The 26,757-nt window shown below is 35.7% G+C and overlaps 2 protein-coding genes across 4 annotated transcripts in view; one reads left to right on the forward strand and one right to left on the reverse strand.

Annotated features, from left to right (window-relative positions):
* The window catches only part of LOC145678360 (nuclear receptor 2C2-associated protein-like), a 42,530-nt gene extending 38,338 nt beyond the window's left edge, over positions 1–4,192 (reverse strand). For both annotated transcript variants that reach the window (XM_081748419.1, XM_081748420.1), the window contains exon 1: positions 4,015–4,192. The gene's annotated coding sequence lies outside the window, so the exon portion shown is untranslated. The remainder of the gene's footprint in view (positions 1–4,014) is intronic.
* Positions 4,193–4,338: 146 nt separating this feature from the next.
* LOC145678361 (alpha-ketoglutarate dehydrogenase component 4) overlaps positions 4,339–26,757 on the forward strand; it is a 54,083-nt gene continuing 31,664 nt past the window's right edge. The window contains exons 1-2 of one of the 2 annotated variants that reach the window (XM_081748421.1): positions 4,339–4,435; positions 16,697–16,754. In XM_081748421.1, the coding sequence (XP_081604547.1) occupies positions 4,406–4,435; positions 16,697–16,754 (88 nt within the window). In that variant the 5' untranslated portion in view covers positions 4,339–4,405. Of the gene's footprint in view, positions 4,436–14,370; positions 14,395–16,696; positions 16,755–26,757 lie in introns of those variants that run through there. The other variant, XM_081748422.1, reaches the window with a different exon arrangement.

Genomic DNA, 26,757 nt, shown 5'->3' on the forward strand with positions numbered 1-26,757 from the left:
TCAACATAATTGAACATCTGTGGTCCATCTTGGAAACACGACTCCGGCGACGATTTCCACCTCCATCCTCTCTCACAGAACTGGCCGATGCCCTGCACGAGGAATGGTGTAAAATTCCACTTGCTACCATTCACGACCTCTATGCCTCCATCCCACGTCGCATCAAGGCTGCTCTGAAGGCGAAAGGTGGTCCGACACCATATTAATCTGGTAAGTTGCAATTTCGTTCAGGTGTTTCCATTTTTCTGATCACCATCTGTATTTACATTTATGAAATACTGACTTCCCTTAGCAGGGCATTCGTTCTTACTGCCTTACATTTACTTTTTAAGGAGAGATGCATGAATGGGTGCACAGTGACTTTAGGAGGGCTGAGTGGACATAAGGCATAAAACACGAACCAAATTTTAAACACAAACCAACTTGTGCTAGGTGGCCACTAAAAGTACTAATGCTACCTAAATGCAGAAGTGCAGGTGGGCACGCGCGATAGCTGTTCGCAGGGAGCAGGTGCGTCAGCAACAGTGAGTATACACATAATTGAAGATAGTAGAAATACACTTGGTTTATGTTGAGATCAAGGGGACAAATATTTAGCTGAATGTAAGGGTGTTTATTCCGAATTGGGTCGTCCGTACGGTTTTCGATAAAAAGCGCTATGCTTACGATCAGGGTTGGCTAGTTTAAACAAAGGTGTAAACGAGCTAATTAAAAAAAAAAAAATTAAATCTTGTGAAGTTCATGGTGACGTTTCCACATATCAAACCATCTGCATTAGTTTTATCTCCTTTTCACCTTTTAATGAAGGCGTCCCATGTTCAATTCTCAGTCGAACCACAAAAGCTCCTTTCAAATATAAACAAAGCAGCAGTTCGGATGTCAAGCCTAAACATACGAAACGAAACCAAATTGATATTTCTGCTTGCCTGAATGCCTGTTGTTTTATAAAGAAGCAAATGTTGCTTAAACATATTGATAGACATTGGCAAAATTTATCGACTGCCTACCTAGCTTCCAACATTAGCGTGGGTTGGACTTTGTTGTAATTTTATTAAATGATATCTATATAATAAATATGTAATTTAATACCTTAGTTTTAGCGTACTGATTATTATACCTTGACCTTAAAATTTTACATGCAAAGCAATAACGGGATTTGCTTTGCATTTAAAGTAATAACAGGATGTTCCCAATGGCTAAGGCGGGAGTTCCCCGATTCATATATAATTCTGTATAATGGTTTCACTTGTGCAACTGTGTCTTTGTTCTTCTGAAATGACTCTTGACAATTATATTAACAGGTATGTTAAGATCGGTACAACGTATATTTATCAGGAGTCCTTCGTCTGTGAGTCGGCAGACTCATTGCATTTGTGGTCAATTAGTCCCGGTTTCGAGTCCAAATAGAGGACAATTTTTCTCGGATGTAAGCCGAGAAGCGGTTTGGATCCCACTTTAAGCTTATCTGACCCCTTCCAATTAAACTCCGTTGCGTAATAACACCAAGACGAAACAAACTTATTTCTGTCCATATGTAATATAAATACATAGAGCAAATTATTTGAACAAAAAAAAAAAGTTTTTTTTTTCAATAAAAACCATGGTTTTTGCCAATGCCAATCGATAGGTTATGCTCGGCCACAGACTAATTTCTGAGTTTTGTCGCCTGCCTGATTTTCGACAAAAAAACTTAAGGTTAGGATAAGTTAGGCCAGACAAATTTTCCTTTCATGTAGCATGCTCAAAATATGTTCCTTTCATTGCTCCTTCCACCACTTGCACCTTTTCTCATGTGACTTACCGTTATATTGAAAAGTGTAACTTTCTCAACCTACACTTTGTTGTTAAATTTATTAATCCATGATTTTAACAGTTTCAGAAAATTTCCCTAATTATCACCGTAATTGTTTCATAAACTGTTTTACTGTTAACTCACGTTCAGGGCAACGTCTCTGTACACCTATAGCCATGTTCCTTCCGCCTGCCAAGTAGTTCCATGTTAATAACCTTTTTTAAAAAAAATAACAGGACTTCCGCTCTACTTACATGTAATATAGTAAATGTTTTAGTATCAGTGTATGTTGAAGTGGGGTAGTACAATGTTTGTTTTCTATCTCTGAATGCTGTCACGAGACAAAATCCAAGTTTAGATAAAAAGTAAATAAACAATAAAAAATAAGTAAAAAAAACTGAGAAAATTATTGTTGGAAATTTCGAGTACCGACTTCCTAACAAATAAGAAGGAAAATTTCCAGTTTTCACTGTGCGGACCATCACTTTTATATATTACATTGTTATATAATAAGAAGCTGTATTTTATGTGGCCTATGTTTAGCAGAAGGGGTCCAGCTCTTTTCTCTAAAAAATGTTACTATTTTGGTAATTTCTGTTCACATTCGGTTAGTGTAGGGTAGAGTTGGTTAGTTTAAGTTAGGTTAGGCTAGTTTAGGTTACGTTAGGTTAGTTTAGTTTATGTTATATTAGTGTAGGAGTCCCGCATAATTTTCCAAAAAATGATAGAATGTCGCTTATTTCTACTAATATTACGTTAATTTAGGTTAGTTCAGGTTAGCTTACGTTAGTTTATGTTAGGTTAGGATAGACTTGGTTACGTTATGTTACGTCTAAGTACTTGCATCACTCATTTCTCCTGTAAATTTTGTTTTTACGTGCTCTTGGACCCCTTGTACTAAACATACCCCTTTTTATGTTTACAAGGGGAGCGCTACTGATATGAAACCATGACAAGTGCCACTGAATCTCGTATTATTGCCAAAAATTACTTGTTTTCACTACCCTCGCTTACGCGCATATCCATCTTCACAAACGTAACTGCTCTCTTTGGATGCATCCCCTCGCAACTTCGCCGTGCCCTAACTCTGTTAGACAGTATTCGTGCTTTTTAGTGACCACCTAGCACAGGTTGGTTCGTCTTTTGCACTATAGTTTTTATACCATACATCACGCTAGCTATATTGTGTTGGGAAACACATGGTAATAGTATACATGAGAACGCCGTGATCTGCGTTTCTTCTGTGTTCTATTACCACCTGTACATGAAATACCATAAATTTTCTACGTAGTGCAATAGTAAGAAGTATCCATGTGCACAAGACATGCGATATGCGTTAAATAATCCCCCCCCCACACACACACATAGTCATAGATAAAGTACAAGGGCACTAAACATGCAACGCAATATTTATACGTTAGTCGTAAAAGAATTGTAAATTTTCAACTATCACTTCTGATGACCCCCTTGAATTTTATCTATACCAAGTAAGATATTTTCATGTCGGCCAGCGCAAATCATTTAGGAGAGAATAAGAAGGAAATTAGTTAATTAATTTTTCAACAATTCTTTCGAGTGATGCGCCAAAAGTAAACCTGCATGTCAAAAGTTACTTGTCTTTCAATTATCTATAATTTTCTAACTAAATCGGATCTAATGCAATTTCTAGGATTGAGTATAGCCCGCTCCCCCCAGTGATTTTAAACGAATCATAGTGATTCTGACGATTCATATTAGTTCATAATGAATCGGAATCGCTTGTTATAAAGATTTAGGATGTATATCTTGTGGTAAGGAAGTTTTAATATAAGTAGTGGTAGTAGTAGTAGTAGTAGTAGTAGCGGTAGCAGTAGTAATAGTAGTAGTTAGTAGCAATAGTAATAGTACTAGTAGTAGTAGTAGTAGGAACGGGTTAGAAGCCCCGCAGGGGGTAGGTTGGGTTCTGTTCTCGATATAAGTAGTAGTAGTAGTAGTAGTAGCAGCAGTAGTAGTAGTAATAGTAGCAGTAGTAGTAGTAGTAGTAGTAGTAGTAGTAGCAGCAGCAGCAGTAGTAGTAGTAGTAGTAACAGTAGTAGTAGTAGTGACTTCCAGCTCCGGTGACAAAGAACTGGGGGAGCGGGCTATACACAAGCCATTGTCAGTATTGTTTTAGGTTTTAAGCAAATTTTGGACTGAAGTATGCACATTTTATATTAAATTTCACTTTTCTCGGAATTACTTACCAGCCCTTGCTTAAAATTACAGTTCCCGACATGCAACCCAAGCACTGACTCCAGAAAAACAATGCGATATTCATTCCTTCTTTGTTCATTGTAGTTTTTAGTCCAGTCATTTTAATTTTTATCTCTTCAAGTCAATCTATTGCCTTCTTTTAAATGTTCACGATTTTTTAATTATTAAGGCACGATTTATTAATATTTAGTAGTAAAAACAGTTTAATTAGACTAAAAAATTTATACATCCGGAAAAAAAAAGACAATTTGTCAATTTACATTGAGATCATAGAGCTCACATTTCCTTCAACTATTATCTTTTCTGGTAAATTATTAAATAAGATTACTGGCAACGCTGGTTTCATTTTTGAATTGTTCGACAGTATTTTGTCTTTTTATTATGGCTTCTGCAATGGCATCTGGGTGGAAGGTATGTGAATGGGACAAAGATAATATTCTGGATATAATTAAGTATTATTTGAAGTAATGTGTTGGAAAATGTAGTTGATGAAGTAAACAAATAAATAGTGCTATTTTGCGTCAATGGTTTTGAAAGAAGATTATTTGTAATTTGATAGCAAATGACCGAAAGATTAAATTCATTACTTAGCACTGATACTATATCATTACTCGGTTAGTTTCTCAAAATATTATCATGTCATCAAACACAGTGTAGCTCTGAATTTATGTATGATATAGGGTATAATGTAGTTAACAGGATGTATATTGATAATATCCAAAATAGAAACTTGACGGGATGCGTTTAAGGTAATTCGCTAGGGATAAATTGTAATTAAGAGGGTCAGATTTTTTTTCCCTAAGAATTCAAATTTTTTTTTTTATTTGTCCAGTTTTACTATACGAATCTACAGATTGTAAAATGTACGAAAAAATCTGGGGACATCTTTAATTTGCCCATTTTATATCTAGAACAACCCAAACAACTCCTGCGGGGCTTCTAACCCGTTCCTATTCCCACTGCTACCTCTACTCCTAGTCCTACTATTACTATTTATACTATGGATCCGTATAGTAAAGCTGCACGTTATTTTAAATAACTATAGTCTATTTTGGTTAGGTTACATTATGTTGTACTTACCATCATGGTTTGTATTGCCCCTTCCCCCCCGCCGCATTTAGAATTAACTCTTCGTTTGTTGTAATTACTGATTTTGGTAAGAGTCCACTTTGAGCAGGACAAGTTATCTTCTTCGTATTGTTTACATAAGGTAAGGTAGGAATAAGTAGGGTAGGGTCGGGTTAGCTTAGGGTTGAGAATTTGGGCCCAGTTTGTTAAAATTAATAGAGTGTACGGTAACTCTTTACTTTGGGCAAGGCAGTGATATCCCGTCACTGTTAGTATTAATCACAGATCTCATTGGTTCCTTTCTGTTGCTAGGGATTATTCATAGACTATGTACGACCTTAAAAAGGCAGTAATAAGGGTTCTTTAATTTACTACAATATTGCCCTTGTACTTAATGCAATCAGTTCCTGTCACTGCCTTGCCTAAACTAAAGATTTGCCGAGTGTACTTTCTCGTATTGGTGTTTATTGTGAATCGGTTCCTGGGAATGTTCTGCTCAAAGTGCACTTTTGCCCTGTTTTTAATATTCAATTTAAAGGAAATAAGTAAATATTTAGTGATTAAGAGTTAAGTTGTGTTAGAGTAATAAAATCGCCGCTGTATGAGCTTTAGAGTCGAATTATTAAAGGGGCCTCACCTCTGGCTCGCGGGGTCTCTTGTCCGATGTAAGCTTCCACGAAGTGGACTGTGGTAAACAAAACCAAAGGTTCCGCTGCCCCCCTCCCTCAATCGGAGAAACATAATCGTAAAATCCCTAATTACTTGTGGTTTCAAACCCACTCTCTTAGTAAAAATCTAGGAAGAGGGTGTGTGTGATCATAGTATACCGAAAAAGGTGTGCCACACGCAAGATTTTTAGCTATATGAAGTGTTCTTTCACTATCCTTGTTTGTCCATATACCCACCGTCATTGACGCCTCTCCTAACGGACTGACACCGTGCTACCATGCAGGCCCCACGCTGAGCTCCTTCCCTGACTCTATTATACAAGGTATTCCGAGACAACACTGACAACGTTTGAGAGGTGATTTCTGACACCGATATAGACCTACCCAGATGTAGAAATGCGTTCTTTCGGAGCTATGGCCAACAAAATTTTTTTCGGAAAAATACAAAAACAGCCAAAACTCAAGGACAAAATGTCAGATCAAAGTCGAGTAAAAGGGCATGTTCTTAGCTTTTAGTCGCAGACTCCATTAATCCTGAGGGGCCGCGGTGGGTCAGTGGTAGAACGTTGACCTCTGGTGCTTGGGGTCCCGGGTTCCATCCCAGCCCCTGCCAAGTGAACTTTGTGGTGGACAAACACCGTGTGCGTGGCTTTCCTCGGGGTTCTCCCACTTTCTTCATTCCACCGCTTCATTCATTACTCATCATCATCATCTCCTTTAGCCTAACCGGCATAACCGTGGGACGGAAAACTCAAACATCTAATTTCATTTCATTTTTCCATTAATACTGAATTGGGAGTGCTGCAGTAGCGGCGCAAAGATGACCCACCAAAGAAACTGGTGAATTCCTGAAGTATTTTATCAAAAGTTGCATGACGAAAATAACAATCAAAGGTGGGTCAGGACATTCCAACGAATAAAAATCATCATTGAAGCTAGAACATCATCATTAGAATTCGAAAGGAGATACAGTGGCAACACCGTGTCCTGTCGACACCACACTCCTTAGAGCAACGTTTCCCAACCGGTGTGCCGCGAGGAAATCGAAACATAATTATTATTCCTATAGCAACCAAATTTGCAAGACATAAGAAAAAATGTATATTTTTGTATTTCACATTACTATGAATTTCTACCATGGAAAAAATCACTGTAATTGTAATAAATTATTCTACATCTATTACTGTGTATCAAACAGTATTTCGGCTCATACACGTTTCACGGTTAGCTGCTATGGTACGCGTTAAGTGAACGTTCGTAGAACACTCATTCACACGTGATTGACAGAACAACACTTTGTTCAATAGGTGTGTCTTGACTTCGACGCATCGCAAGCTGTGATTGCAATAATATGTACCGGTTTTGGTTAAAACAGCAAAGTAAAAGTACAAGACATTTGTTCGTTCGTTATTTAGTGATCTTCGTTATTTGTGAAAGGTTGGATACAGTTTCCGAAAAAGAAAGCGTATTTTTAAAAATCTGAGTCCTATATTTCATTGCAATTGTTTTCAATTTTAAAATTAGAATAAAAAAATAAGCATAATGAATTAACATAGGGGAAAACCAGTGATCGAGCTTTCATCTCTGTGAGATCAGTAATAAAAAAAAAAAAAAAAAAAAAAGGTATTTTATGTTTGCAAATAATAATATAATGTCTGAGTGTGCCGCGAAAATTGAAGTTACACCCGTAGTGTGCCGCAAGTTGAAAAAGGTTGGGAAACGCTGCCTTAGAGAATTGCATATGAAGACAGTTAAGGTAAAATCTCTGCTTGAGTATAAAGGAAACAAATTGGGCACGATTTGAACATGGCAAATATATAGTAGAGTAAGTTAGGGTAGAATAGAGTTAGGTCGGTGTGGCTTACGATTATGGAAGTTTATACCGGTACCCACTTTATTAAAATTAATCACGTATAATTTCTCGTGTCAGCGTAATGATACCAACTGAAGCGTGCATTGTAAAGTTCAACTGGAAATAATAATAATAGTAGTGAGTGCTTAGTAATGAGTAATAACCCCGTGCCGCAAAAATGGCAAATGTTGCACTGGAGCAATCTCCCCTTCAACTGATGCATTCTCACTACCAAACATGTTGAGTGCTGTCCCATTGTATTACAAAATAAATTTGTAGAATTTACTGAAGAAGTGTATATAGTTTTATTTCAGAAGAGCAGTTTATAAAAAGTAATGAAAGCATAGTTCGTATCAATTTAGGCAGAGAAGGGGGGGGGGGGGGAGAAGCTGGCTTGATAGTCTCAGATGTTACTGAATTTGAGAGATGCTAAATTCGGGAGAATGTAAGAAGCCCGTACTTTTTGTTTTTTCCAAACATTTCGTCCCCCCTCCCAAAAAAAAAAAAATAAATAAATGACGCCGCTCCTCACGTGCGATTTTTGGAAAAGTATTAAAATATTGTATGTCTGAAATGTTTGAAGATATTTTGTTGCTTCCTGCTTTAGTTGAACCATAATAATTTACAGGTTCAAATGATACCCTCTTTTACAAAATGTGTGTCCAAATTCTTGTGCTGAGCTAGCATTCTTTTTTCTTACTTTTTTTTTTTAGAAAAAAAAAATAATCTTTTTGTTCAAAATTGCCAATCAAAAAGTTTTGATTTTGTGTTTGTTGATCATTACCATACAGTACTACATCCCCTGGAAACGAATAGTCCATTCTTTAGTATAACAGTTTTCATAAATGTTGATCATGTTTTAATTTCCGTGCGTAATATCTTGATTGCAATTTTTTCTTAACTTTTTTATTTTTTTTTCTCAGAAAGACTATCCCAAAAAATATAATAATTTTACTAGAGTTATATCTCCAAAGTACTACATATCTCGAATTGAAATGACACCATTTTGGCTCTTTAAGTTTTCATAATACTTTGGTAAAAATCCACTCTAGGACCAATGTGCTCAATATGATGGAACAACAACGATAAATAAAACGAAGTTGGAACTGGTGAAATATTTTTATTCTTCCAGATTTTGTTTGCATAGAACCTTCCAAATCATGACAGATCATCTGGAAGAATGTGGAACCATCTAGATTAATCCAAAATATAACAAAACCTTCTAGAACATTCTGGAACCATCCAGAAAATTCTGTGTTTAGCTTATATATAAAAGGGAGGACACATGATTTGACAGTTCAGTTGTCAACAAACCAACAGCAAATTTGTGGTTCAATAGTACCTTCAAGTTTTTGTGAAAATACTGCACATTAATTGACTGGTAGGAAGTTTTGTGGAAAGAACTTAATTTGAAATGTCTTTTGACTGAGGCCGCAGGAGAGTAAAGTGTGCTGACTATTTGCATATTCAAAAAAGAATGATATAGCATAAAAACGGACTTTCTTCACGTTGGGAATAAGAATCCTCAATTCAAGACTCTGTTTCAAAGTCAAAATGTTTCCAGTGTTGCCTTTCTGTGCTCTAAATGCTTTGACAGAGTACCAACAATGAGTCTTAACTGAACAAGAAGTCTCCCATTACATTCCCTGAATCAGCTAGCTATAGAAATCGGTGTTAGTTATATTAAGAAACATGATCATTGAAGTCAAGTCGTAAGATGTGTGCATCAAGAAAGCACAACGAAATTACTACAGCTATGAGTAAGTACATGAAATCGGAACTAACCAAACTCTTTAAAATAGAAATTCCATCTTCGGAAGAAAACGAAACAAAAGAAGTTTGTGGAACTTGCTGGGAATTTATATCAAACATCAATTCATCTGTTGAATTGTGTGAATCCCACAATGACAAGGTGCAAGTTTGAACAATTATTCTAGTGTTTCTTTCAAACACACAAATTTTACACCATATTCCATCTGCAACTAAATACATGGTGGACAAAACAAGAAATATGAGGTCTAGAAAAGGAGTGTTTTGAAAACTTGATACTTAGTACGTTCATTCTATGAATGAACACTTGTTCCAATTGCACTGTCTGAAAGATAAATGGGACTGTTCTCATCAAAGAGCTAACAAAAAAAAAAAAAAAAAAAAAAAACACTATTATTGTAACAGTTGCAGGAGAGAAAAGGGTGAAAAGATGACCCGCAATATTAAAAAAAAAAAAAATTGCCATATATAAGAAGGAACATTCAATATACCACAGTGGAAGATCAAAATTTTATGCCCTATGGCCTAAGTGAGTGGTTCCATATCCACTAGAGATGTCTGTTTATGTATGCATTGTTCCAGTTTTGATCTTTGCATTATAATTTTGCAGAACTTACTTGAAGGCGGGACATATGACATCTTGATTGGACGTATGAAGTCTCTAGTAGTCTTTGATATACAGCAAGAAACCTGTTAGTTTCAGGAATGTTGTTGATATAAAGAATGGGGGGAAAAAAGAGGCGCCGTTGATACATTCATTGGCGAACTTAGGAAATGGACAATGAAAACAGTAACACACTGATTTCCGAAGAAATTGCAACAACAACACGTTATATAAACGAAAGAACGTGTAGGGGCTGAATAACTATGTTTAGTGCTTGTAAATTTGCTGAGAATTGGTTTGTGATTGCGTCACAAGAAGTACAAGTAAATCAATTTTTACAGGAGTCATATATTTTCAAAACAAGACGACAAGTGTTGCAGTTATAAGTGATGACAGAGAACATATCTCAGCACATGTATTGCTAGCTATACACAAAATTCTTCAACAACTGCAATTACAGGTAGAAAGATGATCAATATTTCTGATGCTGCCCCTAACACTTCAAAAATCATTGGGAGCCGCAGTGGCTCAGTGGTAGAGCGTTCACCTCAGGTGCATGGAGTCCTTGGTTCGATTCTAGCTCGCGCCAAGTGAGCTTTGTGGACAGACGCAGTGTGCGTGGGTTTTCTCGGGATTCTCCTGTTTCCTCCCACTTTCTTCATTCCACCATTTCATTCATTTCTCATCATCATCGTGTCCTTTAGCCTAGCCGGCGTAACTGTGAGACGTAAAACGTAAAGATTTCATTTCAAAAATCGGTACCAATTGTTCGAATAGACGAAGTCGCTTATGCCAGTGGAGTGGGTATTCAGGGCTGCTGTCATAGGAAGGAGTGTTACGATGGTGTAAAGAGCCTGCTGAAGCACTACGTTAGAAAGCATAAGAATGTTTCCTTGGTCGCTGTAATTGATCTGGATTGGGGCTGAAAAATTTGGATCTTACGTGTTATGTAAATATTAATGTTGCAGAAGGACAAAAGAAAAATGTTCTTTTAAGCAAGTAATCTGAAACTGACAGAATGATTTCTTTGATATTCTCGGTCACGTCTATAACCACCATCGTTGACCCGTCTGCTTCCTATGGACGCATCCGTGCGCTACCGCGCGGCTTGACCTGCTCAATCTTTCCGCTGATTCTGTTAGATACTATTCCTGGTTTGTAATTGAACCTAGTATAGACTGGTTTATGATTTAAGGATGTGTCGGGCTTTGGTTTTATTGTGACGGAGACCTCTCGCTGCTGACGGCCCCATTTGAGATAGAATCTTGCGGAAAATATCTGTGAAGTCGATTTTACTGCCGATTTACTCTTCTCTTCAATAAGTAAACTAAATTTTAAGCATTAACACAAAACACTGTTTAATGTAAGAGGAGTTAGCACTAAACTGCTACTGTGGGACAATTGCATATTACGCAAACTTCGAGTAGTCTTTTCTCTAACTCCGAAACTCATTGGTTAATCATTAAAGTAATTCTGTTTTGTAAAATAAAGAAATTAAAACACGTGCTTATCACATTTGAGTTCTAATGTAAGTGTCGATATTTTCATTGTGTAACTGATATTTTCTTCTGAACGAGAATAATCTTGAGTTGTTGCGCAATATATTGATTCATGTTTAAGATTTCACTGCAAAGGATCCCTAAAAGTAAGATTATCAGGTTTGTAGTAATTGATTTACCACATCAGTTGTTACATAACTTAGAAATAAAATAATCTATATTTACTGGTGCAGGTAGTTAAACAAGTAATATCGATAAAACATATTTCTCAATATTTATATTGTTGAAATATATGAGCATTGTAAAGATCGTACATATTAAAATCACTTAAGCCTTGTTATCCTGACGAAAAGTGCTCTATCGCAGAATTTTAAATGCTAAAAAGACATTTACCCTAATTAGAAAGAACATTCTTTAGGTGAGTAGTCAGTTATTACGAAGTGTTTCGTACGCTCAGTTTTTTTAAACCACACTATTTCCAGTTGAAGACACCACAAAATCAACATGATAAATATCAACAGTTCGACAAGAAACTCTCGAATTACTCGTTCAGAAAAAAAAAATGTTTGTAATACATTGGAATTATCGACGTTTAGATTAAAACTCAAATGCACGAAGGTGCATGTTTTTATTTATTTATTTTACATAGCGTATTATACAAAAATGGAAACATTAACTTATTAAGTCCGTTTGTTTACTACCTATTCCTAATAAAAGTGTAAACTTAATAATGCAATAAAGGTTTTTAAGGCTTTAAAAGGAGCATTTGGAGCGGTGAACTGTAGTCATAATATTTATATTCACTAGTTGTTAATATACACGCAAAACAGGTAGCATTTTAAAGGTATTAGTTTTTTTTTTTTTTTTTTTTTCGGAGCTATATTATTGGTGGCTGATTAGAATATTCATTATACTTGTAACTATATAACGTGTACGCTGGCTAATTATTAATATGTACGTTAAAGAGTGGAAGAAGTGTAAGGAATGAAGAATACGAACTTGATCATTATGCTTGATTTAGATAGTCTCAAAGCTCCCTTCTAGCTATATATTAGGATATGCGTCTTTAGCGTGAGAGATCGGGTCGATTTCCCAGCGGGAGCTCATGTGATTCGGACCCAACATTAATCTGTAGGTCCACGTTTTATATAATCTCCGTGCTGAAAGAGGCACCAAGTTCCGATTCAATCAAGATAATCCCAAACTGTGTGATAGATTCATTGGGAAAATGTTATTTATGGTGAATGGGTATAGTAAACTGTATTTTGGTGAAGTTTTTAAGAGTTAATTCTACTTGGTTTTAACAGATCATTTTTATATTTTGCAAGTCAGTTTCTTTTCTGAAAAAGGAAAGTCGAACTAGGTGGAACCTTTGCACATTTATTATAAAAAGTCTTATGGAATACACTAATTTGTTAGGAATTCACACTTTGTATATAAATGTATAAAGTTCTGTTTTAATAGATTTGTGTCGTTACGTTTTTCGTGTATTTTATTTGTATGGTGTTCAATGAACATATGAGTGAATGGAAAATGTTACAAAATGCAGAACTCCAGGTTCCAAAAATCAAGCTCTAGACGAATAAAATGGGCTAAACACGTTGCTCGACGCGAAAGGTGTACAAAATTCTATATAGTTGGAAATCCAACCTGTGAATATACCAAGTAGAAAGTGGGAGCATATATAAAGCAGGATAGATTTTAATTGGATTGAATTGACACAAGACTGGATCAAATGACAAGCTTTTGTTTCTATGGCGGTGAAACTTCCAGCATCGAAAGCTGGAGACAGGATTGTTACAAATCTGGAAATCAGAGTAATTCTGGAAAAATCAGGAAAGATGAAATTATATGAAAAAGTCAGGGAAGGCGGTACTTAACCTGAAAAATCAGGGAAAGTGGGAATTCTGCATAGGAAATGAGATGTTGTTCCATTTTCCTTATTTGTTGAAGTAAGCCGATAATTCAGACAAGTGACCTCAATAATGCAAATGAAGCAAGTCTGAAGAAGTTAAGTAATATCGCATAACATTTCTTTTACATTTAAGTTTTTGTACGATTTTATATATATTTACAGTCAACAAATTTGTAAGAAAATCATTATTGTAATAAATATAAAACAATAAGTAGGTAAACATAGTTATTACTATTAGTAGCTTCCATATAGTGCTACTTATCTATTTCTGTGCACTGTGTCATTACTGTATAGACATCTTCATTTATCTTTATTTTTATTTGCTATCATTTATCTTAATTTTTTACATTTTGTAGAATATAATTTTTGTATGTTTACTATAAATAATAATAAAAATAATGAACAAAAAATGGATGTTAGTTAATTGGCATGGGTAGGTGTATTATCCCCTCCCCCATATCTTCATTATGTCATACCTTTAAATATTTACAAATGCAAAAGTAATATATGCATTCTTTCAACTTTTATGCAATTTTGGGCAAATTTGATATATCTCATTAAAGTAATTAACTTTTTTTTCTTTATTTACTACAATTTATAGGAGCCCGTCTCATTTTCTTTGAGACTGACTGAAGTAGTATCTTGAAATTTTTCTGAAAATCTTAATGTTACAGTTGCTCGCTGGGGAGAAGAGCGGCTAACTTTTTAAATGATTGTGCATTTTATTTGATTTGTGTTAACTTAAAGATGTGTTATAAAATTTATCCATTAGCTCAAATGGCAGTTTTTTGGTTAGTTTTTGTGTTTGCGTATCCACTATTATTAAATAAGCCTTTATTTAGCTCTTACAGGTATTCGTCCATTAGTAGATCTTTTATCTTATCAAATGCCGCGGATTAGGAAAAATGGTTAGTCTGGCACCTGGAAATGAGAGAAAAGTTAGGGGCAGAAAGAAAATTATTCTGTAAGAACCTTGCAGAAAATAATGTTCACTGTATGTAATCATAATCTCATCTGACCTTTATGTAAATTATTTTTGAAAATGAAGTGACGCATGCTTATAATAATTTGTAAAGGTACTCTTGTATTTAATGTATCTGATCTTTAGTGTACTTGCAACGGCACCGCTTTGGTGCCACCCGCACTGTCCTCAATAGACCCAGTCAATCCACCTTACTCCTCGGAACCCTCTCTTGTACAACTTTGTCTTTATAACAATGCATATTCCTTGTACCAGAATCATCCTCCCTGGAAAGTGTCACTTCCTCGAATGACCTATGCAGATTTCTATAAAGACTTATGCAGTGTTTGGAAATCCCGTTCACGTCCAAGAGGCATCTTGTGAAGATGCCACTACATTCCAAAAATCAATGTTTGACTCAATTGTATGCCACATCTCGATAATTACACCATCTCAACCTGCCGTAGTATTGTTCAAAACATACAAATGTCTACATTATCTACGTTATATAGCAAACATTTAGCCAATCCACCACGAAACAACACTATAATTTATGTTTTTTTAGTGCTTTTTCTTCCTTTCCAAATCTGCGGAGGAGGGTGCCACGGGGCAGCAAAGCGGCACGGTTAGTAATACAATCAGGAATAATATTAAGTATAGGTTGGAGCTATCATTTCTTATACATCTAACCTATAGTTAATATTGTCTATATGAAATATTAGACGCAGTAAATAAAAGAGTACGTTTACAAATTATTTATGTTCTGAAGGTTAATTCAGCTCATTGTGGAAGGAGGAGGAACTAACAGGTTGATGTGATTGTTAACATTGTTATTGAATTAAAAATATAGGGGTTTTGACCAGTGGCATGTCTTGAAACTGAGCATATTTACTGCAGCATATACAAACACTATTTCTCGATAGCCCACATATTATCTTTTGATATTTTAGAACGTATGCATGAATACTGTCTTCGTAATAACCAAGTATTTAATATAAGTTGTAAATTAAGTATTTTATCTGAAGCTATCAAGGCCGAACTCAGAAAATAAATTCCGAAGGGAAGTATTTTATTTTTTTATTTTTATTTTTTTTTAAAAAAACCTTGAAACTGACTTAGAATACAGTTTTATACAGTGTAAGTTTGAGATATTTTTTGTAGAGTTGTCAGCATCCTCCCTAGATGGGCCTTGGATTTTCCTTTTCTTCTCTCCCATCTTCCAAATAATATATCAGAATTAACGTCATATTTTGAACAGAAAAGCTTGAATTCGGCATTGAACTTGAACATAGTAATAAAAAGAAGCTGTAAAACCTCAATGTAATCAACACAAAGTCGCAGTCACAAAGTCTGCTGTACTTTTGTACTATTTTCTTTTTAGAGTTTTATTCTTAATCTTGTAGTCAAAGAGAATACTGTTGGTTCATCGATCCAGGATTGAACGTACTACAGTGGTCAGGTCCCACTTTAAACGTAAGTCTCGTCTACCTTCGTTGCTGATGTAGGACGTAAATGCAAATCAATCAGTCATTGTGTCGTTTCGCTCCATTGTACAGTACTTCATCTACCGTGTTTTAAAAGGTAGTATCCAAAAAGAACCAAAGTAGTATCAAAACAAGTTGGAAAACTTAAAATATTGCAATCTAAATATATTCTTTTTTAAAAAATATTTTTGAAAACAGGTACTGGAAAATTTAACTATTGAATGTGATAAAGCAATAAATTTTGTGTTGACGAAGACGATAGATTTTGCGTTGTTGCGTTGACGCAAACCGTCACGAATTGGGGTCCCAAATGCTTTCCAGGCGACTTCTCCATATGTGCGATTGAGATGATGAAAAGAAAAAAGCTTGGAGGTTCTCGCAGATATTTAGCCATCAACTTACCTGCTAGATGGGACATGGTGTATCTCCTTAATGCTCTTCCGCGTCTCATGTGTTGATATGTATACGGTAGTTGATAGCCATATTGTATCGATATACTTCAATGATTTTTGTTTATTCGCTAGAAGGTGCTGGTATTTTCTATCTTGGACTAAAGCACAGAGGACATCGTGAAAGCTTGAGAAATATCAATAAGAAATTATGGTTTATTTGTTTATTTACTGGCAGTAAACGCGATAACACACAGAAATCGTCCCTGGCTTTTACTTTCCTTAAAATCTTAAATGACTAAAGAACATAGTTATATATTGTGCAGTGTGTACAAAAATAAGTAAATACAATAAAATAAAAGTCTGTATTTACTGTTGTGCTCCTGTTAATACAGCCATTTTGTCTATTAAAATATCAACGGATGATGAGTAATTGTTGAAATTTGTTTATTTTACTTTTAGGTTATTAAGCCTCACATTCCACTGATTAAATTTAGAAAAGGAGGTCTCAAGATAAATGGTAAGTGATATATTGCTATAGTTTGATATTTATATCAAAGTGTTTGTGTGGATTCGCCACGTAAGATGTCGTAAGATGTGATTCGTTTAAATTATTATTTTAACATAAGTGAGAGGATATGTTTTCTCATAGTTTCTTTTGAAAGAAATTCACCAAATACTAAGTCCGTCTTATTGGTTCTACTAAAACTATACTAGAATATTTCTAGAAAAAATAGCTGAAGCGTCATTTTGTATATTCCTCCTGCGCTCTTATATGTTCATATTTTAATACGACATGCATCATACATAGATTGCTATAATAATTCGACTGTTGTGTTTCGCTTTTAATTTAATTGCCATATCACTACGCTACAATAACTTTTAAAGCGTCAAGATTATAAAGTGATGTCATAAGTAATACACATTTATTTTTCAATGTTGCCATTGATAATAACATATATAAAACATAAACTGATGTTGTCAAGAGTCTCAATTAATGCCATAATTTTACTATCTGCTGTTATTCTTTTGAGTTATATTGAAAAATTAGGACAACTTAGTTTTAGTTTCAGTCAAATAAGTAGATAGTAGAAAGATCTAGTGAATTTGCTTCATAAAATCAAGATGTTCTTCATTCTTGTCATTTAATTTTAAATAATATATAATACAAAATCAACATTAGTAATTGTACAAACAAAGCACACTGAAACTAAGTGAAATATTCTGCAAGTTATATAAATTTGAAAGATACTCATTCACTTTGCTTTTGAGTATCCTGTTATAGATTTGTTCAATCTTGATGCAAATCTTATATCTTTGTGCTTCTTTAGTAGTTTGTAACAACGGTGAAGGTGTCAGTTATATGTTATGCCAAAAACCAAGAAAAGTAAGTTTAAAAAAAGCACACAATTTCAAAAAACTGGTACTTAATTTCAAAAGATGGTTAGATATGCATTAGGAGGAATAAGGGTAAAAGATAGTATGGAGAAAACTTCATACAACTGAAAATCTCCACCGAACTACAAAACAGGGAATACAATGTTTTGAAACACAATCCATTAACTAACATAATATAAACAACTAATACAACTACAGAAAATTGCTAACTTTTGAATGATAGAACTAAAAAAACACTAAAAGTGGAGGCGTCTTCACTCCTAACTACCGAAGGTTCATAAGAAAAATGTTCCACTGAGGCAAATCATATCGAGGAGGAATAATTTATTTTATCTACCTTTCAAAATACTTAATCCAATCTTTTAAACCATACGAAAACTTTCGACAACAGTCTAATTATGAAAGAGGAAGTTTCATCGCTCGTAAATACAAATAACATAAAGTTGGTGCTTTGGGATGTGAAGAATATGTACACCTTGTCTCAAAAAGGTTGAGCGCATTCTTTATTGGTGTTTTGAGGCAAAAATTTTCTAAGTCCAGCTTCGGGTATCTTCGGGAAAAAGTAAGCCAGGTTCGAACCTCCAAGCCAGCCTTTGCAAAAGGGTAAAAGTTTGCAGATGTGTTTTTCTTCTTTTAAATATAATAAGACTTGTTGCCAAGTGTTTAAAAAAGCAACATTGATTGAAATACTAAATGATACAATATTTCGAAACGTTTTTATTAATGTGAGCACATGCTTGTTTGTCATTTAGCTCTCTATACGTAATGGAACATTTAAATACGTTAAAGAATCTTTCCATATGTAAAAGAATGCTCAAAATTAAGAAATAGAACATAATTATCGCCTGAGTACTAAAATAAAAGTCAAAGTAGAACAGAAACTGCGTTTGTAATGGATATGAATGTCATAATCATCTTGAGATCTGTTATACGTTGCTAGAAGCTTAGTTCTAGAAGTCCTTGTGTTAGCTCATTGGTAAGCTGTCGGATTTCAAATCATATGGTTGAAAGTTCGATTCTCGTCTGGGCCAATACTTTTTTTAAAATTACATTTTCCGCAATGCATGAAAAATTATATAAAATAATTACATTAAAATACATAAGTTGTTTATATATAACACAATAATTGCAGAACATAGTAATTATTATGTTTAAAATATAACATCTGAGATAATTTTCACAGTAGGTCGGTATTATATATGAGGATGTAAATACAAGTTAAGAAACTCGTTCAATAGCAATAAATAAATCATGTAGTGTATTTATTTGCAGCTATTTGTCATATAGAGAGTAATTCTCAACATTCATAATACAGAATGTCATTTATGTTCTTGAAAAGTTATTCGATGCATAAACAGAGGGTATAAACAGAGAATCCAAACTCGGAACGCTCGCAAAAAAATTCATGAACCCCAATGGTCACGTGAGCAGACTGGAATTGTGCTTATGAAGCATGCCACAGCAGAAAGTTTTTTCATAGATTTTCAATTCAATTCCTGATATATGCTTTTGCAATGTGGAAGTGGTGATGCCTTGAGTCGCCCTCTCTCGCTCGCTCGCTCGCTCGCTCACTCTCTATTTATACAAAATATAAAAGTGGATTTATGTGTGTGTTTCAACATAATTCTAATATATCTAGAGCAATTTTAACTATATTTCTTACAGTCTGGAAAAAGAGTACTGTCGGGATACATATCAAAAATGCTAGAAACGGGTCGATATTAGTATCGAATCCATAGTTTCGTGGTCGCTTAGGTGAATAGCTCTACTTTCAATTCAAGTCCAATTAAGCTCCCATTAGCACCCAGGGTGGTTACGTAGCGACATAAAGATATCGAAATCAACCGATATTAGAATCGAATCGTAAGTTTTCAGCGCCGCTAACAGTGTAGCATTTCCCATTAGTCCACATTAGTCCCATTGCCTAGAGGGCAACATATTTGCAGAGTGCAAATTTTAAAACTTGAATAATATTTTAATTTTTTCCGTATGAAAAAGTTAAAAATCATGAGCAAATATACTATTTCACGAACAATCCTCTTTTACTATTCTAATATGTTTAATAATTGCGTAAGAAATGTAATAGTAATTCAGAACATGTTTCACAGTTGTTATTTTTTGTTACATAGTTGTAGCTATAGCATGTAGTGAGTGGAATTTAACTGTAATAAATTCACTAATTAACCATATTCGAATTAAGTTTTATTTTTAAGTTCGGAATGAAGGGGCGGAGAAATATGTAGTTATTGGCGGCACCGAGCTTTTCTTCATTTTACTTTCAAGATCTCCATTTCTCTTTTGTCATTTGTTCCTAATAAAAAAAGTTCAGTCACTTTTGGATTGTCATAGGATAGTAGGAGTTGGATTTTGGGATGCAGCCTGTGAGATTCTAGAGGAGCTAACTGCTTGAAAAAATATTTTTGAATCATCTGTAACATATGAAATAAGGATATGTATCATAAAAAATTGATAGGAAAGTGCATGTGCACATGTGTAAAATAGAAGGAAAACGTAATAAAATGTGCTCAAAATTAAGGAAAGGTAGGGTTTATTTTGAAAATGTTATTGAGCTTCGTGCCAACCATGGTGGCGCTTCGTAGCTAGTCTGTCGACGTCACTCATATATACGGTGACATCGTACTATACTCTCGCCCCGGGCAATGATTTTCCATGGCACTGTTCACTATAAACAAAAAAATGGATTCTACTATTATAGAAATAGGTATGTTAAAAATCCCACACAAGCTTATTATAAAACAAATTATAAAAGGGTCGCTGGCAAGAGCGTGTGATAAAAGTGGATCGTGAAGCTGGTGTTTAATATATGGAGCGTTCCGAGCATAAGGCAATCAAGCCATAAAGTTAGAGAAAATGGCCATAAAATTTGTATTCTAAACGTAATTACATGGGCATTTTCAATTTTCAATTTTTTTTTTTTTTTTTTTTTTTTTTTTTTTTTTTTTTTTTTACGTTGGTCTACTTTTCCTTGATTCGAAACTTTTAAATTTCACCCTATTTTCTACTGAATGTGTCTGTAAGGCAACAAAGAAATAATTACATATGATAAATTTAAATTCATTTTAATTCGGAAAATGAGAAACACTTTGCCATTATATATCGTAAAGGTCAGACCCACCAGTATTGTAACAAAGAGGTGCTTGAGCCAATGACGGTAGAAATTCAAACTCCGATAAGTGATAATTTCACAGTCTTGTTTTATTACAAGTGTAATCTCTTTAGTCAATGGAGAGGAGGACGTGGGTCATCGGTCAGAGTTGATGTCGATGGGTTTTGGTGGGTCGGAGTTGGTCGCAATGGTTCAGAGTGGTTCATAGTTGGTGGTGGGTCAGAGTGGATCACGATGGTTGATGGGTCAGAGTGGGCCAATGGGTCATTTGGGTGGTGGGTGATAGTGGGTCATGGTGGGTCGTGGATCAAATTTTCATTGACCCACACCATCTCTGGTTAAAATTGTACTAAAGATAAGAGGCACCGAAGATGCATGTCGGCTATTATGCTCAAATTTTGCGCATGGATAGTACTCCACCAGAAAGCAATAAATCTGAAACGGTTCACGGTATCACCTCCTAGAACTCGAGATGTAGGGGTTTGTCTGATTGGCTAAATTAAGACGTCAATGATTTATCCTTCAACAACCAAGCTTTTTATGATCGTTTCCGTGGGGAAGTCAGAAGAACACGTGCCTAGTAATCGTAATATTGATAGTTCGCGTCCACCCCGGCGTATTTGTTTTGTGTTTTTTTGATTCACCTAAATATAAACAAATCACACATATAGGCATTTTAACATATTTTGGGAGAGTAATTTTTGTGGTTCGTTGGCGTTTCATCGCGTCTCTGCCGCTGGTAGTAAAGTTTTCAAAATTGAACTTGGGCCATCACGGATCGTCGCTGCGGGGCCACCAATTTCTGGCGAGAGGTTAATAGTTGACGATCTGTACTCCACCGACGCTTACAGCTTAGGGTAATGAACGATGTCCTTGCCTTGTAGACTTCATGACTACCGACGTCGGCAGTCAACTAGCTTTTAGTATTCCTTTATTAACCATCTATCGTTCATGTTTGTACACGGTGTTGTCATAATAATAATAATAATAATAATAATAATAATAATAATAATAATAATAATAATAATAATTATTATTATTATTATTATTATTATTATTATTATTATTATTATTTGTAGTAACAGTAGTATAATTGATGATAGAATAATTATTGTCTATGTATTGTCTAGGTAGGACTACACACAGGATTTGGCTCGTTTTGGTTCGACTTGACTCTAATCCGAGTCGAGTTGGAAGATATTTTTCGCGCCGAGTCCAAGAGTAGACCTCAAAGATGTCTGTTTCGAGTCGAGTCGAGTTTCAAAGAGAAGTCGTTCGTGCCCGTCCCTACTAATGAGAGCTTAATCGGAGTTAAGCGAAATTGAAAGTCTCACTATTTATCTAAGCGACCCCGAAAACTATGAATCTAATATCGATCATTTTCTAGCAATCTTTTATATGTATCCCCCTCCCATTCACCATAGGTAACCCGACAGCACTCTTTTTGAAACTATAAGAAATGTGGTTAAAATTACTCTAGGCCAGTGGTTCTCAATCTAATTCCTATCACGATCCACTTTTATCACACGCTCTTGCCAGCGACCCTTTTATAATTTGTTTTATAATAAGCTTGTGTGGGATTTTTAACATACCTATTTCTATAATAGTAGAATCCATTTTTTGTTTATAGTGAACAGTGCCATGGAAAATCATTGCCCGGGGCGAGAGTATAGTACGATGTCACCGTATATATGAGTGACGTCGACAGACTAGCTACGAAGCGCCACCATGGTTGGCACGAAGCTCAATAACATTTTCAAAATAAACCCTACCTTTCCTTAATTTTGAGCACATTTTATTACGTTTTCCTTCTATTTTACACATGTGCACATGCACTTTCCTAACATGAGTAACACACTTCCTCCGAAATGTGTGGCCCCTTTTTTAGGCGTCCGGCACTGACAGTGGATACAGTAACTGTAATATCTATATTCCCAACGACGAAGGTGCTGGTTCAAGATGGATGTTAAACTCCTTCATTGAAGAGGCCATTAACCTATCCGATCTAAGCCCACAACTTCTTGACCAAATAATAGAATGATCATGCGACAAGTCTTTGCAACTGGTTTTCTGTAACGAAGACTTGGACAAGTTCTGCCTGATGAGGAGAGAAGAATATCCTGGTCTGGTGATTGCTGCTTTAAAAGTAATAATTCCATTTGCTATATCGTACTTGTGCGAAAGTGTTTTTTTTTTATGGTAAACATTAAAACAAAGATAAGAAATCGCTTATCAGTTGAAAATGGCTTGATAATGTTCGTCATGAAGATTGAACCGGGCATTGCTGCACTAGTGAAATTACACCATGCTTAGGTATCTCATTAGGTTTTAATTTTAATTGTATTTCAATGTGCAGGTTTTGTTTCATGTGTATTTTTCTAGTATTTCTATATACAGTTCTCATTAGTTTTATATCATACCTCTTTGATTTAAATTCATTTTTAAACAACTCTACTAACTAACTAACTCTATGGCCTATGGAACCCGGAGGTTCAATGCCGCGTTCACAAAAGCTCTACACTGACTTCTATCCTTAGCCAATTGGATCCAGTTTCTAATTTGTATTCTTATCTCAGCGAGATCCATCTTAATATTCTACTCCCATCTGCGCCTAGGTCTTTCTAATGGTCGTTTTCCTATGGGTCTTCCAGTCAAGACTTTGAAAGCGTTTCTACTTTCTTCCATTCTAGCTACATGACCTGCCCACCTAAGCCTCCTAGACTTGACGACCCTAACAATGTTGGGTAACCGTATAAATTATGTAGTTCCTCGTTATGAAGTTTCCGCCATTCCCCATTCCCGTTCCTCTTGGGTCCGAATATTCGTCTAAGGATCTTGTTCTCAAATACTTTCAGTCTATGTTCTTCCCTCAGAGTAAGTGACCATGTTTCGCAACCATACAGAACAGCAGGCATGATTATCGTTTTGTATATTTTAAGCTTCAAATTTCTCGACAGAATTCGCGACGACAAGAGACTTTGAACCGAATAGTAACACGAATTCTACACCCTTTGAAAATGTTCAGTAGGCTTATTTTTTTATTGTTCTTTACAGTGTGTATAAAAAATAAAAGTATGCCTATCAGAACAAAATTAAAAATAATATTTAAAAATAATTTCTGGTATTAGATTCTAACTATATTTATCTCTTCCGCCTATCTTCGCGATCCCCTAGGAGCCGCGACTCCCAGGTTGAGAAACCCTGCTCTAGGCACACATGAGTTATGATGGAACATACATACATACACTTTTATATGTATAAATGCAGATAAGAGAGAGTTGAGAGAGAGCGATTAAGGAATTACCGCTCTCAATCTCTTCACTTTACTTTTGCGATTCGTGAATTTCTTACGTGACAGTTTGGGGCTAGCTAGTTTTTTTGCCTTGAACCACGATCCGATTTTCGATATGCTCGACCTAAATGCTGTAATGCGAATATTGAGAAGTTATCTGCGATGAAAGTAGCTGCAAATAAATACATTACATAACTTATTTATTGCTATTACACGATTTTTTAAATTTGTATTCAATATTCACACATAACACACCGACGTTCTGTGAATACCTCAGATGTTATATTTTAAAGATAAGAATTACTTATGTCGTGAAATGATATGAATATATATATTCAACTCATATATACAACTGATGGTATGAAAATATATATATAACTGATGAATTGTAATGTAACTATTTTACATAATTTTCATGCATTGAGGAAAGTAGAATATCATAAAAGAATCTCACCTGAACGGGTATCGAACTCACGATTTAAACACTCGGTGGTGTACCACTGAGCTAACATGACCGCTTTTCGGAATCTGCTTCTGAAATATAACTGAGCTCATACGTAAATGCTCTTTTCCGTATGGAAATCACAATGACGAAACGAGAGTGTGAATACATAGTCTCGAAATATTGTATCATTAAGTATTTCAATCCATGTTACTTTTTTCTACACTTAATACCATTTCAACATGTCTTATTATATTTAACAGAAGGAAAAACATATCTGTACATCTTTTCCCGATTACTAAGGTTGGCTTTGGAGGTTCGAACCAGCAGCTTTAGTTTACTGTTTTCCGAAGATACCCGAAGTTGGACTTCGAAAGTGTTCGTCTCAAAACAGCTATCATCATATCGCTCAATCTGTTTGGTATATGGTATATGTTTTTATACGTGTAAAGTCAGTATAACAATTCATTCTTTAAACAGCTTTTCGTATGTATTAATATTTCTTTATAAAAACTGTTTTTAATATTATTATTACGGCGCACCATTTTCAGATTTCTTTCGCGAGTCGTTGATCAAGTCGTTCGCCACCAGCGTTGCCAGACTCACAGCTCGGAATTATTCCAAAACCTGATCGAACTTATGCTAGATTCGGTCAAATTATGCTATATCCTGATAATTACTAATTCAGGAGTTTTAAAAAAAGGAAGTTGAGATACGATAACGTAACTTAAAATACACAGAGAGCAAGAATGCATGGATAGAACTCAATACTTCACGCACCAAAATTTTAACTCAACTAAATTACTGCAGTCGTTGTCAGACTCAATGGCGTATATATCGTATAAATGAATGCAAAGTTTTTGTTTACATATTTTGAAAGAAAATTACTTCGCAGCATAAGCGGAGTTGGGAATCGTCTGCTGGGGGGGGGGGGGCAGATTTTTGGTCGGTCTCGGAGCTGTCATTTCAGGAATAAATATGATCATGAAGTCAGAAATAAAGATGGTGAAGTTGCCAAAAAGTTGGGGGGAGAATGGCCCCCACAGCTCCGCCCATGCCTCGGAGTTAAAGGATTAGAAAACCCTGGGTGGAGCCACAAAAAAAAGCCCAAAGCCGTTCCGAACTTACTTCGGAAAATAAGACTGCCTGTATGGTTTACCGAGTGTATGAATCAATGGAAGAGGATACATTTCTGCCGTTCTTTTTCTTCCCACGACCAACTTCTCCAGGTTTTACGGCTTTTTGATAACTTGCTGAAATTGTGCTAGATTTGGGCAGGATGCTAAAAGCAAGATGCTAGATGCTAGAGACATGCAAATTATGCTAGATCTAGCATCATTATGCTAGATCTGGCAACGCTGTTCCCCACAATAGGCGTGTCGTGCAAGTAACCAATCACACGCCAGGTACTAGCTTTTACCTATTGCTTCCTTCTCACAGCTCAGAACATTGGTAACTATGGATAGACGTACAGCAGTAATTACTTTATGGGAGTTGGAAGGTTATTCTGCAACTGCAGCTAGCAGGCGAGTAGGTGTCCCGGCCTCTACAGGAAGGCGATGGATTCGGAAATATGGTGCTACAGGTCAGACTGGTAATTTACGATCTCCTGGTCGTCCGCATGTGTCAACCGAAGCCCAAGATGCGGGATTAGTAAACGAAGCCCGGTTAGACCCACTAAGGACGTCTGGACAGCTAAGGGAAGCTTCTCTCTTTCCTGGTAGTAAGCATACAGCTCTGCGAAGGCTTCGTCATGCTGGGTTACGTGGCCGTGTTGCTGCCGTGAAGGAAAAACTCTCAGACGACCACAAAATTTACCGTCTCGCGTTTGCACAGGCAAATGTGGGTCTCAATTGGGAAAACGTAGTTTTCTCAGATCACAACATCAAAGGAGGGACGCCGTTTTGTGTATCGTCCGAGAGGCATCCGATATGACCATGGATATGTGGCTGCTTGCAATCGCAGTGGCCATGTATCTATTTTATGTTGGGGTTGGATTTCCAGTCGCGGAGCAGGACAGCTTCATAGAATTGAAGGACATCTGGACAATGCTCAGTACTTAGACATTATCAGTAATATCATGGTGCCATCTGTACGAGTATTTCAGCCTGATGGTGTAATTCAGTTCCAGCAATACCAGTCGCCAATACATACTTCCCGTGTGGTTCATGAATGGTTCGCAGGGCACCCTGAGATTGATTTAATCGACTGGTCGCCTCGTGGAGCAGACCTCAATCTCATGGAAAATATGTGGGCAGAAGTGA

Source organism: Thermobia domestica, chromosome 2, assembly GCF_964235325.1.
Source record: "Thermobia domestica chromosome 2, izTheDome1.hap1.1, whole genome shotgun sequence".
Classification (NCBI taxonomy): Eukaryota; Metazoa; Arthropoda; class Insecta; order Zygentoma; family Lepismatidae; genus Thermobia; species Thermobia domestica.